General features: G+C 45.1%; 1 protein-coding gene across 2 annotated transcripts in view; it reads right to left on the minus strand.

Annotated features, from left to right (window-relative positions):
• LOC147123290 (uncharacterized) overlaps positions 1–12,794 on the minus strand; it is a 277,352-nt gene that overhangs the window by 15,518 nt on the left and 249,040 nt on the right. For both annotated transcript variants that reach the window (XM_085970222.1, XM_085970227.1), the window contains one exon: positions 6,760–6,807. In XM_085970222.1, coding sequence (XP_085826348.1) covers positions 6,760–6,807 — 48 coding nt within the window. The remainder of the gene's footprint in view (positions 1–6,759; positions 6,808–12,794) is intronic.

A 12,794-nucleotide genomic window follows, 5' to 3' on the forward strand; every position in this document is an offset into this window, starting at 1 on the left:
AACACAATAGTAAGGAAGGATATTAGCTCTGATGATGTGGAATCTGTATGGGTAGAGCTGAGAAATACCAAGGGGCAGAAAACGTTAGTGGGAGTTGTATACAGACCCCCAAACAGTAATGCTGAGGTTAGGGATAGCATTAAATGGAAAATTAGAGATGCGTGCAATAAGGACACAGCAGTTATCATGGGTGACTTTAATCTACATATAGATTGGGCTAACCAAATTAGTAACAATACTGTGGAGGAGGAATTCCTGGAGTGTATACAGGATGGTTTCCTGGACCAATATATCGAGGAACCAACTAGAGATCAGGCCATCTTAGACTGGGTATTATGTAATGAGAAAGGATTAATTGGCAATCTTGTTGTGCGAGGGCCCTTGGGGAGGAGCGATCATAATATGATAGAATTCTTCATTAAGATGGAGAGTGAAGTAGTTGACTCAGAGACTAGGGTCCTGAATTTAAATAAAGAAAACTATGATGGTATGAGGTGCGAGTTGGCTAGGATGGATTGGGAATGTTACTTAAAGGATTGATGGTGGATAGGCAATGGTAAACATTTAAAGATCGCATGGATGAACTACAGAATTTGGTCATCCCTGTCTGGCGTAAAAATAAATCAAAAAAGATGGGGCAACCGTGGCTAACTAGGGAAATTAGGAATAGCATAAGATCCAAGGAGAGGACATAAAAATTGGCCAGAAAAAGCAGCAAACCTGAGGATTGGGAGCAGTTTAGGAGGACAAAGGGATTAATTCAGAGGGGGGAAATAGAGTATGAGAGTAAGCTTGCAGAGAACATAAAAGCTGACTGCAAAAGCTTCGATAGATATGTGAAGAGAAGAAGATTGGTGAAGTCAAGCGTAGGTCCCTTGCAGTCAGTATCAGGGGAATTTATAATGGGGAACAAAAAAATGGCTGACCAATTAAATACGTATTTTGGTTCTGTCTTCACAAAGGAGGACACAAATAACCTCCCAGAGATGTCGGGGAACATAGGGTCTAATGAGAGGGAGGAACTGAATGAAATCAGTATTTGTAGGGAAATGGTGATAGGGAAATTGACAGGATTGAAGGCCGATAAATCCCCAGGGCCTGATAATCTACATCCTAGGTTACTTAAGGAAGTGGCCCTACAAATAGTAGATGCATTGCTGGTCATCTTCCAAAATGCTATAGACTCTGGCACAGTTCCCATGGATTGGAGGGTAGCTAATGTAACCCCACTGTTTAAAAAAGGTGCTAGAGAGAAAACGGGGAATTATAGACCAATAAGCCTGACATCGGTAGTGGGGAAAATGCTAGAGTCCATTATAAAATATGTAATAGCAGAGCACTTGGAAAACAGTGACAGGATCGGACAAAGACAACATGGATTTACAAAAGGTAAATCATGCTTGACTAATCTACTGGAATTTTTTGAGGATGTAACTGGTAGAATAGATAAGGGAGAACCAGTGGATGTGGTGTATTTGGACTTTCAGAAGGCTTTTGATAAGGTCCCGCATAAGAGATTAGCGTGCAAAGTTAAAGCACATGGGATTGGGTGTAAGGTACTGACTTGGATAGAGAACAGGTTGGCAGATAGGAAGGAAAGAGTTGGAATAAACGGGTCTTTTTCCGAGTGGCAGGCAGTGACTAGTGGGGTACCGCAGAGTTCGGTGCTAGGACCCCAGCTATTCACCATATATATTAATGATCTAGACGAGGGAACTAGATGTAATATCTCCAAGTTTGCAGATGACACAAAGCTGGATGGGCATGTGTGCTGTGAGGAGGATGCCGAGAAACTCCACTATGATTTGGACAGGTTGGGTGATTGGGCAGATGCATGGCAGATGCAGTATAATGTGGATAAATGCAAGGTTATCCACTTTGGTGGCAAAAACAGGAAGACAGATTATTATCTGAACGGCAATAGATTGGGAGAAGGGGAAGTACAATGAGACCTGGGTGTCCTTGTGCACCAGTCGCTGAAGGTAAGCATGCAGGTGTAGCAGGCAGTTAAGAAGGCAAATGGTATGTTGGCCTTCATAGCGAGAGGATGCGAGTACAGGAGCAAGGATATCTTGCTGCAGTTGTACAGGGCCTTGGTGAGACCACACCTTGAGTATTGTGTGCAGTTTTGGTCGCCTTATCCAAGGAAGGATGTTCTTGCCATGGAGGGAGTGCAGCGAAGATTCACCAGACTGATACCTGGGATGGCAGGCATGACGTATGAGGAGAGATTGGGTCGATTGGGCTTATATTCGCTGGAGTTTAGAAGAATGAGAGGGGATCTCATTGAAACTTATAAAATTCTAACAGGACTAGACAGACTAGATGCAGGAAGGATGTTCCCGATGGCGGGGGAGTCCAGAACCAGGGGTCACAGTCTAAGGATAAGGGCTAAGTCATTTAGGACAGAGATGAGGAGAAACTTCTTCACCAGAGAGTGGTGAACCTGTGGAATTCTCTACCACAGAAGGCAGTTGAGGCCAATTCATTAAATATATTCAAGAAGGAGTTAGATATATTTCTTAAGGCTAAAGGGTTCAAGGGATATGGGAGAAAGCAGGGACAGGGTACTGAATTTGGATGATCAGCCATGATCTCACTAAATGGCGGAGCAGGCTCGAGGGGCCAAATGGAAGAGCATGAGACCGCTTCGGGGATGGTTTTCATCTGAAAGTTAAGACAAAGAACTCAACATACCATTGGACACCTTGATTTTAGAAGAACCCTCACTGGTTAAATGGTCATGTCCATATATTACATCAGGTCCACCCCTAAAAAGAGAATAAAAGCAAGACCCGAAAAGGGCTTAGCACAGAAGGTGAAGTGGAGAGCAACCGAGAGTGATCAATGCTCTAACGCTCTTCCGAGGGTGAACCCATGCTGACTCTAGTTTAACACTCTTGGCGGTTCTAGAAGAGAGGACGAGCGGGAGAAAGGCTGTAAGCCGAAGAGCTGTTCATGCACGCCAGCCGTCTGTCCAATCGAGACCGGTACAAGCTACATGTCACGGTCGTATATTTTTGCTGTATAACTAGTGTGTTATATTCTGTCTTAAACTCCGATTACACGCAGTATACCCACCAGATTGGTTTGCACTCAAACCTGATTATTTGAAAGACCAGAGACAATCTAACCTCAACAAATTGGCTAATGTCAACATTTGCAGACACTGCGTTTGCAAAACTTGCCAGATCCTCCTGCACTTCTTGCTGCCCCTCCAGGAGCACCCTCTTTTTCGATGAGCACATACATGCAGCTGAGCAGAGCTTGGAGCATCCTGCGCCCTCCGGTGAGGAGTCCCCACTGCTGTCCCTGTCAGCACCATCTGCTCTTGCTCACTTGTGAAGTTTGAGACACCAGGTGACAACACTATGCTATCTTGCAAAGGACCTACCATGGTGTGCGTATCTGCGCTGGTGCTGGGTGCGCTTGGGTCTGCTGATGGTGCACCCTCAGAGGCTGGAGGCTCCTCTGAGGAGTCGCCTTCCTCCTCTGGCTGGACAGTGGGGGAGTAAAGTGATGATTTAGAAAAGTTATATTAAGAATGGGTATCACTACCATTATGCACATGATAAACATTCACTGGCTACTGACATCAGTCACCATATGAGTGACTGCTGTATGCCATGTTGCTGTATGAGATGTAATTCTGTCGCCAGGTTGCTGAGAGGTCTCCATCTCTCCGTCTCCCACCACCAGCAGCTTTGCAACTCTCGACACCTTCAGGGCCACCTCCTCTGCTGCAGTCAAATTACTGAAGACTGGAGGGCCAACTCTGTCTCTCCCTGTTATTGTGGGCTCTTTTCTCCTGCAAGGAGCGAAAGAAGAGCAGTTTGAGTGAGAGTGATGGAAGGAGTGTAGGTAATGTATGGGCTACATGTGTAGAGGGTGACTATGAGGGAGTGGCGTGACATTGCCAAATGGCCTCCTTCTGTGGTGTTATTTGCTATGATTGCTTTAGAATGAGGGTGAGTGTGAGGGGTGATTAGTCAGATGGGGCTGTGAGTAAGTATATAGAGAGAGAGGGATGGGTGGACCTGGAAGGTATGTTAGTGTGAGGAATGATGTGAAAGAGTAGGCTTGGAAAAACAGAGTGATGGGGATGTGGTGACATGAACATCAGGTTGAAGGTGAGGGTAGATTCGCACTCACCTTTCCTGACCTCATCAGATCATTGAATCTCTTCCTGCACTGGATCCAGGTCCTCCTCACAACCTCCCTGCTGCTGACATCCTACGCTACTTTGAGCCAGGCCCTTTTTGTCTCTTGGGGAGGTCTCTTGCGCCCATGTGCTGGGAAGAGGACTTCCCTGCGTGCTCGTACTGCCTCCACCAGAATATGCAGCGAGGCATCTGTAAACCGGGGTGCAGCCTTCTGCCTACGGGTAGTCATGTTTTTATGTTCACAAAATAAATCCAACCTTTACAATGATGCTTACACACTCCTTTACCAACCTTCAAATGACTTGTGTGCAAGGTTGCTTTCAATATGGATGCTGGAAATGAGTCATCAATGATGTCATCAGACCCACACCCTTTAATAGGGCCGGGAAACGTGCATGGCTGGCTTAATTGGGGCCATTATGTTAAAGTCGCACTGAGGAGCGGGCTGATCAACACATCGCGTTCTCGACCCACTACACGGCCCGCATGCATCCGACTCAACTCTGAAGTGAAAATTCCGGCCATTGTTGTTCGGGACACGACTTTCATAGAGGAAGCGCAATCATATATGCAAAGGAGAGTCACTTACATTGGCACTTTCTTCTCCAGGTACTGGAAAAACTCACACTCATTTAGTCCCAGGTAGACCTGGGAGATTGCATTCACACATTCATCCACCTATCTCTGTGTGCTCTTTGCACCTTTAACTACACAAGAGGAAGGAATTCTACCTCAAAAAGAGCCAACCTTTCGTGAATTTCCTGCACCAGAACCTCCAAGACACAGTCAATGAGTGGGATAGTTTTGCCCACATTTCTATTTGCAGGCCATATGTGTGGTTTCTTGGCAGTTCAAAAAAAAATGGCCTCACCTGTAATTTTCCAATTACTGTAGTCATTCACTTTGTTCAAGTGGTTGGTATCGTGGGGTCCCAGAAAATTTTATCCATAATATTGAACCCCAGTAAAAATTGAGGAAAAAATTCATGAGGCTCAAGAGAGTGAAACCAGCAACAAATTCTTGAAGAGCATTCTAGAAGGCCGATTTATAGTTTCAAATAAGACAAGACTAGTTTACAGAGCATGACATGCTGCAAGAGGAAGATATGACATAATGGTCAAACAAATTCAGTGGTGAGAGGAGAGAGAGATAGTATGAGGAAAGGTGTACAAACTAATCTGGAATACAGGTAAGCTGATTGACAAGGGAGCCAAAAATGCATGGCCATGCTAGCATATGCCAGAACAGCTGGAAGCTAGGCTGGAATCCAGACTGGCCTTGCAGGATGGGAGCTTCTGCCTGCCCATTACAAAATCACTGCTGTAAGGGGGAGAGGGGGCAGGGGTGGAGACTCCTGATGTCGGGATCCTTGTCTAGACTTCCAAAGTTTGGGCTTAGAAATTGTTTTAATAAAGGGGCTTCTGGGGGCAAGTAAACTTACTTTTGAGGGAGCCACCTACACTGGTCTTTCTGCCATTGTTGCAATGGTGAACATCTCAAATGCACTCCTAGTAGCGTGGCCATCTGCAAATCGTGGTCAAATGTACGGACTTTCCCCATACCTCAAACTGTGGCAGGGTCAGCAGAAAAGGTCCAGGATTGATGCATTTGGCACTTATGCCAAGATGTGCTATCTCACAGATTTTCAAGGCCAAGTCTGGCCTATATTTGACTCCATTCCCACACCAATGTGGTTGACTCTTAACTGCCCTAGCATGCCATTCAGTTGTTCCAAACTGCTTTAAAGAATAACAAGAATCAAACCAGCGGACCACTCAGCTGTGACCTAGGCATCGAATCAGGACACCACAAAGACACATCCAGCCCAATCGACACTACAAAGTCTGTCTCACTAACATCTGGGGACTGGTGTCAAAGTTGAGAGAGCTGTCCCACAGACTAGTCAAGCACAACCTGACATAGTCATACTCATAGAATCATAACTATCAGCCAACGTCCCAGACTCCTCCATCACCATCCCTGCGTATGTCCAGAGGTGGGGGCATGGTAGTATACAGAAGAAGGGGGCTGGCCCTGAGGATTCCCAACATTAACTCCAGACCCTATGCCTCCATGGTTTCAGGTCAAAAGTGGACAAGGAAACCTCTTGCTGATTACAACCTACCACCCTCCCTCAGCTGATGTATCAGTACTCCTCCATGTTGAACACCACTGAGGGTAGCAAGGGCACAGAATGTACTCTGGGTGGGGGGCTTGGTAGTACCTCCACTTGGTTCATGTTCCTAATGATCAGATGGCCACACCACAGAGCAGCATTTGACTACAAAACCCTTCGGCTGAATACCCCTTTTAACACCTTAAGCAGTGATAGAGAAGGGAGGGAGAGCAGGGAACAAAATTGGACAAAGTGCTAAGGAACCAAATGAATGGGGTTAAGAGATTAAGATCAAGAGGGAGATTATACAAATTAGGCAAAGAAGAGTTGGACAGTAAAGAAACCACCCCAAGACACTGTGACTCACAGTATCTATGAGGACATAGTATTTTGGGGATATTACTTAACATATTGTAACACTACAGTTACACAAAAACTGTAAATCAAGTTTTTAATAGCAATATTAACTATTGTTCTTACCAGGCTTAACTGTAGGTTACAAGTACTGCCTGGGATTTCTGTCAACCCCTGTGAATAGAAAAATTTCATTCAGTTAAAACAATCAATGAGATGAAAAAACTAAGAACATAAGAATTAGGAGCAGGAGTAGGCCATACGGCCCCTCGAGCCTGCTCTACCCTTCAATAAGATCATGGCTGATCTACTATCTCAACTCCACTTTCCTGCCCTATCCCCATATCCCTTGATTCCCCTAGAGTCCAAAAATCTATCTCTCTCAACCATGAATATACTCAATTGGGCTGGATTTTCATTGGGCCATGGAGTCGGGGGATTGGAGGCGTATGGGGGTTTAAAATCCCGAAATTGAGGGTCCCGACCCCATTCCGCCCCAACCCGCCTCCATGCCAGTTTGAAAGGAGGCGGGTACCCGCCCTGCACTGGGACCAGCCTCCTCGAGGCGGGAAGGGGAATAGTGCCAATTAACTGCCTGTTAACAGGTAGTTAACAGGCAGTTTTTAGCCTAATCCCTATTTTCATTGTTGAAATGTGGGATTCCCGACAGCTCCAAACCACGCCAAGTTAGCGAGGTGGGCCGTTGGGATGAAGGGCTTGGAGGGGTCGAGATGTCCGGTGTTCAGGTGAGTGATGGGTGCATGAGTGCAGCGTGGTCTGTGTAAAGTGTTTAAAGAAGTTCTACTAAGCTTTACTTACCTTTACAGCCTTCCTTCCTTCAGGTCTCGGGAGTCCCTCATCTCACCGGCACAGAAAGCAGAATGGCTGCCAGCTGTCAAAATCTGCAGCCTCTGCTTTCTGTTCTGGGGAGATCTCTAAATCATCCTGAGAGGAAGGAATTAACCTGGAGTACAGATTATCAGTGTTTGACAGCTTCAAACAGCTGTGAAACGCTGATATTTCATCTGTCAAAAGGTCTTGACAGATGAAATGTCAATCTGTGACGTCACCTGTTGCCGGGTGGCCTTTAATTGGCCTGCTGAGCCCACTGGGCGGGCTCAACAAGGTCAATCAAGTCAAAATCACGTGGGTTGGCTAGAACTCGATGGAGGCGGGACTACAACCCCAAAAGTTGTAGTTCCTCCTCCTACCCGCCTCCTCAATGAAAATCCAGCCCAATGACTCAGCATCCAATGGCGTTATATTGTCATTATTATCAAAAGTTTATTATATTAAAGTATAAAGCAATTTTCAACAAATGCTTGTGAATAATCTCAAACTTAACTTTCACCAGGATGTACAGTATAAGTTTACTGAATGATTCTACTCAATCCAACAATGCATTCAAACTACTGATTATAATTAAAAGCAGCAAAGCAGCACAGTTTTTTTTTAGCATTCTCAAGGCATTAACTTCCTCACTACAACACTCTAACATACTGTAATGATCCTGCTATAATGGATGGGAAAGATTCCACTATTTTCAGCAATGCGTAAAATCTTGTGCAAAGTTATACTTTACTATGGCTTTATCAGAAATATTGCTCCTCATATGGTATGCAACATGGCAGTAGTATTTCAAATTATATTAAAATTGGCACGTGTTTTGGCACCTAAGGGAAGCTGCTGTAGGAAAGACGCAATGGCCCAGACTTTGCGGTAAGAATAATGGTGAGTCTATCAGCACTCACTGTTATTAAATCGGACAACGACTTTCAGCGACCACACATGCGCAGCTAAACGTGTAAATCAGGAAGTTGCTGTCTGAGTTGTCCTGCTCCTCCAGAAGCTTTGCTACAACAGTATCTCGCCGACAGACTCAGCATTCAAATATATGGAAGAGTGTGAAGTTGGGGTACTTAAGTGACAGATACTCACTAACCATGCCAGAAAAAGTTAGGGCTTGTTCATTCAAATGTAAGTAAATTTTAATGGCATGACAAGACATAATTACTACCAAGCAACCTCGCTGGCACTTAAAATTAACTTTCACAAGCATTGGGTCTCATTCCTTCAGATTTTAATTATTGTTGGAGATTTTTTAAAAAGTGTAAAAATTTAAATAAACATTTTTTTAATTACTTTTTCTTTCTGTCTCTTTTATTTCACTCTCTTAATCCCATCTTTCTTTCCCTCCCTTTGGCCAGAATTTTGCGGGGGGTCACTGGGCGGGATCGGTGGCAGGTCGGATGGGAAAAAAAAATTGACAGCGGGTCGGGACCCCGCTGTCAACCTGCCGCCATGCATCCTTCCCAATTTCGGGTCTGTCAGCGCTGAGCAGACCCGACAGGCAGCGGCGGGTGACCAATTAATCTCATTAACATCTAGTTGACAGATCATTAACAGACTTTTTTAACTTACCTTTTCACTTTAACTTCAAGGCCACGGGAATCACATTGTTCAGGGACCGCGGCTGTCAATCTGAGGTGGGAGTTCAGTGGCCATTACTCCAGCTGATTATTTGACAGCTTCAAATGTACAGTAAAAGCTCCCACCTGACAGATCTTCACTTTCCTCAACCACAAGCTGTTTCTCAGTCTATTTCCAGCACAGATTCTGCAGGCTTTCCACTTTGTGACTTTGAACAACTATTTTGTATCGGTCTTCACTGTTGTGTCTGTGTGTTGATAGAGACACTGAAGACAGGAGTTGGTTTCATAGGTGTTTACAAAACAAAGTCTGGAGGGGAACTAACTGATACAACACAATATACAGTCTTATATAGCCCGAGTGGCCATTACCGGCATTACAGTACACATGGGGCTCTTAAAGGCACATACACTACAATTCCCCCCTTTTAGCCAACCAGTACATAATATTTTAAGTAATTATTAATTACATGTTACAAGAAAAGTAATCTACACATTGCTGCAGTTAATTAATTATAAGTCAGTCTCTCTGGAGGCTTCCTGACTCGGTCCGGATAACACCTCGGTGGTGTAGTAGTTTCTGGTGGTGTAGTAGGTTCTTTTGGCAAGGCTGATTCGGCTTGAATGCCAGTGTCGGGTTCATCGGGTTCCAGTATCACTGGATCGGAGGTAGATATGGGTATCTCTACTTCATCGTTAGGCATATAGAGTTGTGGTGTAGGTTGTCCCTTTTCGGATGACTCTATGATTTGGTCAGCATGGCCCCTTATTATGTTTTCTCCGATGTCCATGGTCCTAGTCGTGTGCAGATAGTTCCAGGCTGCCATTTCTCGGTACGGTAGTCCGGGCCAAAACTTGTTGACCTATCTGGAAGGTTCTAGTTGGCCTTTCATTCATGCCTTGAAATTGCCAGTTCTCCACGTCCCTTCTGATGTTGGGCTTGATCAAATCCAGCCGGCATTTTAGGCTTCTATTGAAGAAAATCATGGCGGGAGTTTGGTTTGTAACCATATGTGTTGCATTCCTGTATGCAAACAAGAAGTTATCCACCTTGTGCTGAAGTTTTATGTCTTCATTACCCATGGCCTTTATGGCTTTCTTGAAGGTCTGGACAAACCTTTCAGCCAATCCATTGGTGGCGGGATGGTATGGGGCGGACATGTAGTGCTTAACCCCATTGTTTTTTAAGAACTTCCTGAATTCTTCGGACACAAATTGCGGTCCATTATCAGAACAGATCTGTTCCGGCAGCCCATTCCTGGCAAATATGGTCCTTAATACTGTGATGGTTTTTTCCGTGGCGGTGGAGGACATCTTTATTACCTCCGGCCACTTGGAGTGTGCATCAACCGCGATTAAGAACATTGAGTCCATAAATGGACCAGCAAAGTCGATGTGTACCCTTTGCCAGGGAGATGAGGGCCACTCCCATGGATGTAGAGGGGCTTGGGGTGGAGCGTTTTGGGCCTTCTGGCATCCTAGGCAGCTCTTGGTCATTTCTTCGATGTCTCCATCGATACCTGGCCACCATACAAACGCTCTGGCTAGGTTCTTCATTTTCACTCCACCCAGATGCCCCTCGTGAAGCTCCTTTAGAACTTTATCCTGGAGTTTGGGTGGAATCACCACTCTGGATCCACACATCAAGGTTCCTCGGCACACTGACAGCTGTTCTCTTCTTTGCGAGAATGCTGGCAACAGTGGTTCGCCATGTGCTGGCCATCCCTTCACTGTTAAATCGTAGACTCGTGAGAGAGTCGGGTCATTTCTAGTTTCCCTTTCAATGGCAGAATTTGTTACTGGTAGACATTCGACTATGGTAGAGTGGAAAATCTCCACTGGGTCTACGGTAGGTGCTTCTTCTACCGTTGGCAACGGTAGGCGCGATAACCCGTCAGCATTCCCATGCTGTTTTGATCCTTTGCATTCTATGTTGTATTGGTGTGCCCCTAGAAAAAGGGACCACCTCTGTAGCCTTTGCGCTGTCATAATGGGAACACTCTTTTTAGGGTTGAATATGGAGATGAGGGGTTGATGGTCAGTCAACAAGGTAAATTTTTGTCCGTGTAGGTAATGGTTGAATTTCTTCACTCCCCATACCAGGCTGAGTGCTTCCCTGTCGATTTGGGCATAGTTACGCTCAGCTGAGTTCAATGAGCATGACGCAAAAGCTATCGGCCGTTCCGAGCCATCAGGGAATTTATGCGATAATACTGCTCCTACGCCATAAGGGGATGCATCGCACGCCAGTCTGATTGGCAGTGATGGGTTGTAATGAGCCAAAACTTCTTTGGACGTGATTAAGTCTTTGCATTTATGGAAGGCACGTTTACAGTCTTCGCTCCATTTCCAAATTACTCCTGTTTGTAGCAATTCATTAAGAGGGTGTAGAAGAGTTGATAAGTTCGGTAAAAATTTATGATAGTAATTTATTAATCCCAGGAACGAACTTAATTGTGAAACATTTTCAGGTGCTGGGGCTTTTATGACCGCTTCAATTTTTTCAGGTGACTTATGCAACTCTTCCTTATTAATTATGTGGCCACAATATGATATTTGATTTTGGAAAAATTCACACTTGGAGCGATTTGCTCGTAGGCCCCATTCTCTCAGCCTAGTGAGCACCTGCTCCAAATTGGCAAGGTGCTCGTTGTCGTTTTCTCCTGTTACAAGGATGTCGTCTAGGTAGCATTGAGTCCCCGGAATCCCTTGGAGGACTTGCTCCATAGCTCTTTGCCAGATAGCTGGAGCAGATGCTACTCTGAAAACCAGTCGATTGTACTGGTACAGACCTTTGTGTCTATTTATCGTGAGATATTTTTTAGAGGCCTCTTCAACCTCCATCTGTAGATATGCCTGTGCCAAGTCAATTTTGGTGAAACGTTTCCCTCCGGATAGTGAGGCGAAAATATCTTCTATCCTCGGAAGAGGATACTGTACCATGTGAAGGACCGGGTTTACAGTCACCTTGAAGTCTCCACAGATGCAAATTTTTCTCTGTTCTTCAGATTTATCATTATTCAATGCTTTCTTCATGATTAGAACGATAGGTGTTGCCCACTCGCTCCAATCTATTTTGGATAATACGCCTGCCTTTTCCAAATTCTCCAGCTCTGCCTCGACTGCTGGACGAATTGCGTATGGCACCGGTCTTGCCTTAAAAAACTTGGGAATTGCTGCATCTTCCACTTTTATTGAGGCGGTGATGCCTTTCAAGGTTCCTAGTTTCTCTTGAAACACTTCTTTGGCGTTGGCCAAGATGTCTTTTAATCGTTCAGGTATGACGTCATCATCATTTTTTTTCTTACTGGTCACCGTCAGTGCCTGAATGGAGTGCCAGTCAAAATGTATTTTCCTGACCCATTCACGTCCCAACAGTAGGGGATTCAATTGTAAGGGGGATAGATAGGAGTTTCTGTGGCCGAGACCGAGACTCCAAGATGGTATGTTGCCTCCCTGGTGCAAGGGTCAAGGATGTCTCGGAGCGGGTGCAGAGCATTCTGAAGGGGGAGGGGGATCAGCCAGTTGTCGTGGTACATGTAGGTACCAACGATGTAGGTAAAAAGAGGGAGGAGGTCCTACAAGCTGAATTTAGGGAGTTAGGAGCTAAATTGAAAAGTAGGACCTCAAAGGTAGTAATCTCTGGATTGCTACCAGTGCCACGAGCTAATAAGTTTAGAGAGAGTAAGATAGATAAGCTAAATACGTGGCTTGAGCAGTGGTGCAAGGGAG

This window comes from Somniosus microcephalus, chromosome 2, assembly GCF_052327205.1.
Source record: "Somniosus microcephalus isolate GS21.2 chromosome 2, FLI_Smic_1.0, whole genome shotgun sequence".
Classification (NCBI taxonomy): Eukaryota; Metazoa; Chordata; class Chondrichthyes; order Squaliformes; family Somniosidae; genus Somniosus; species Somniosus microcephalus.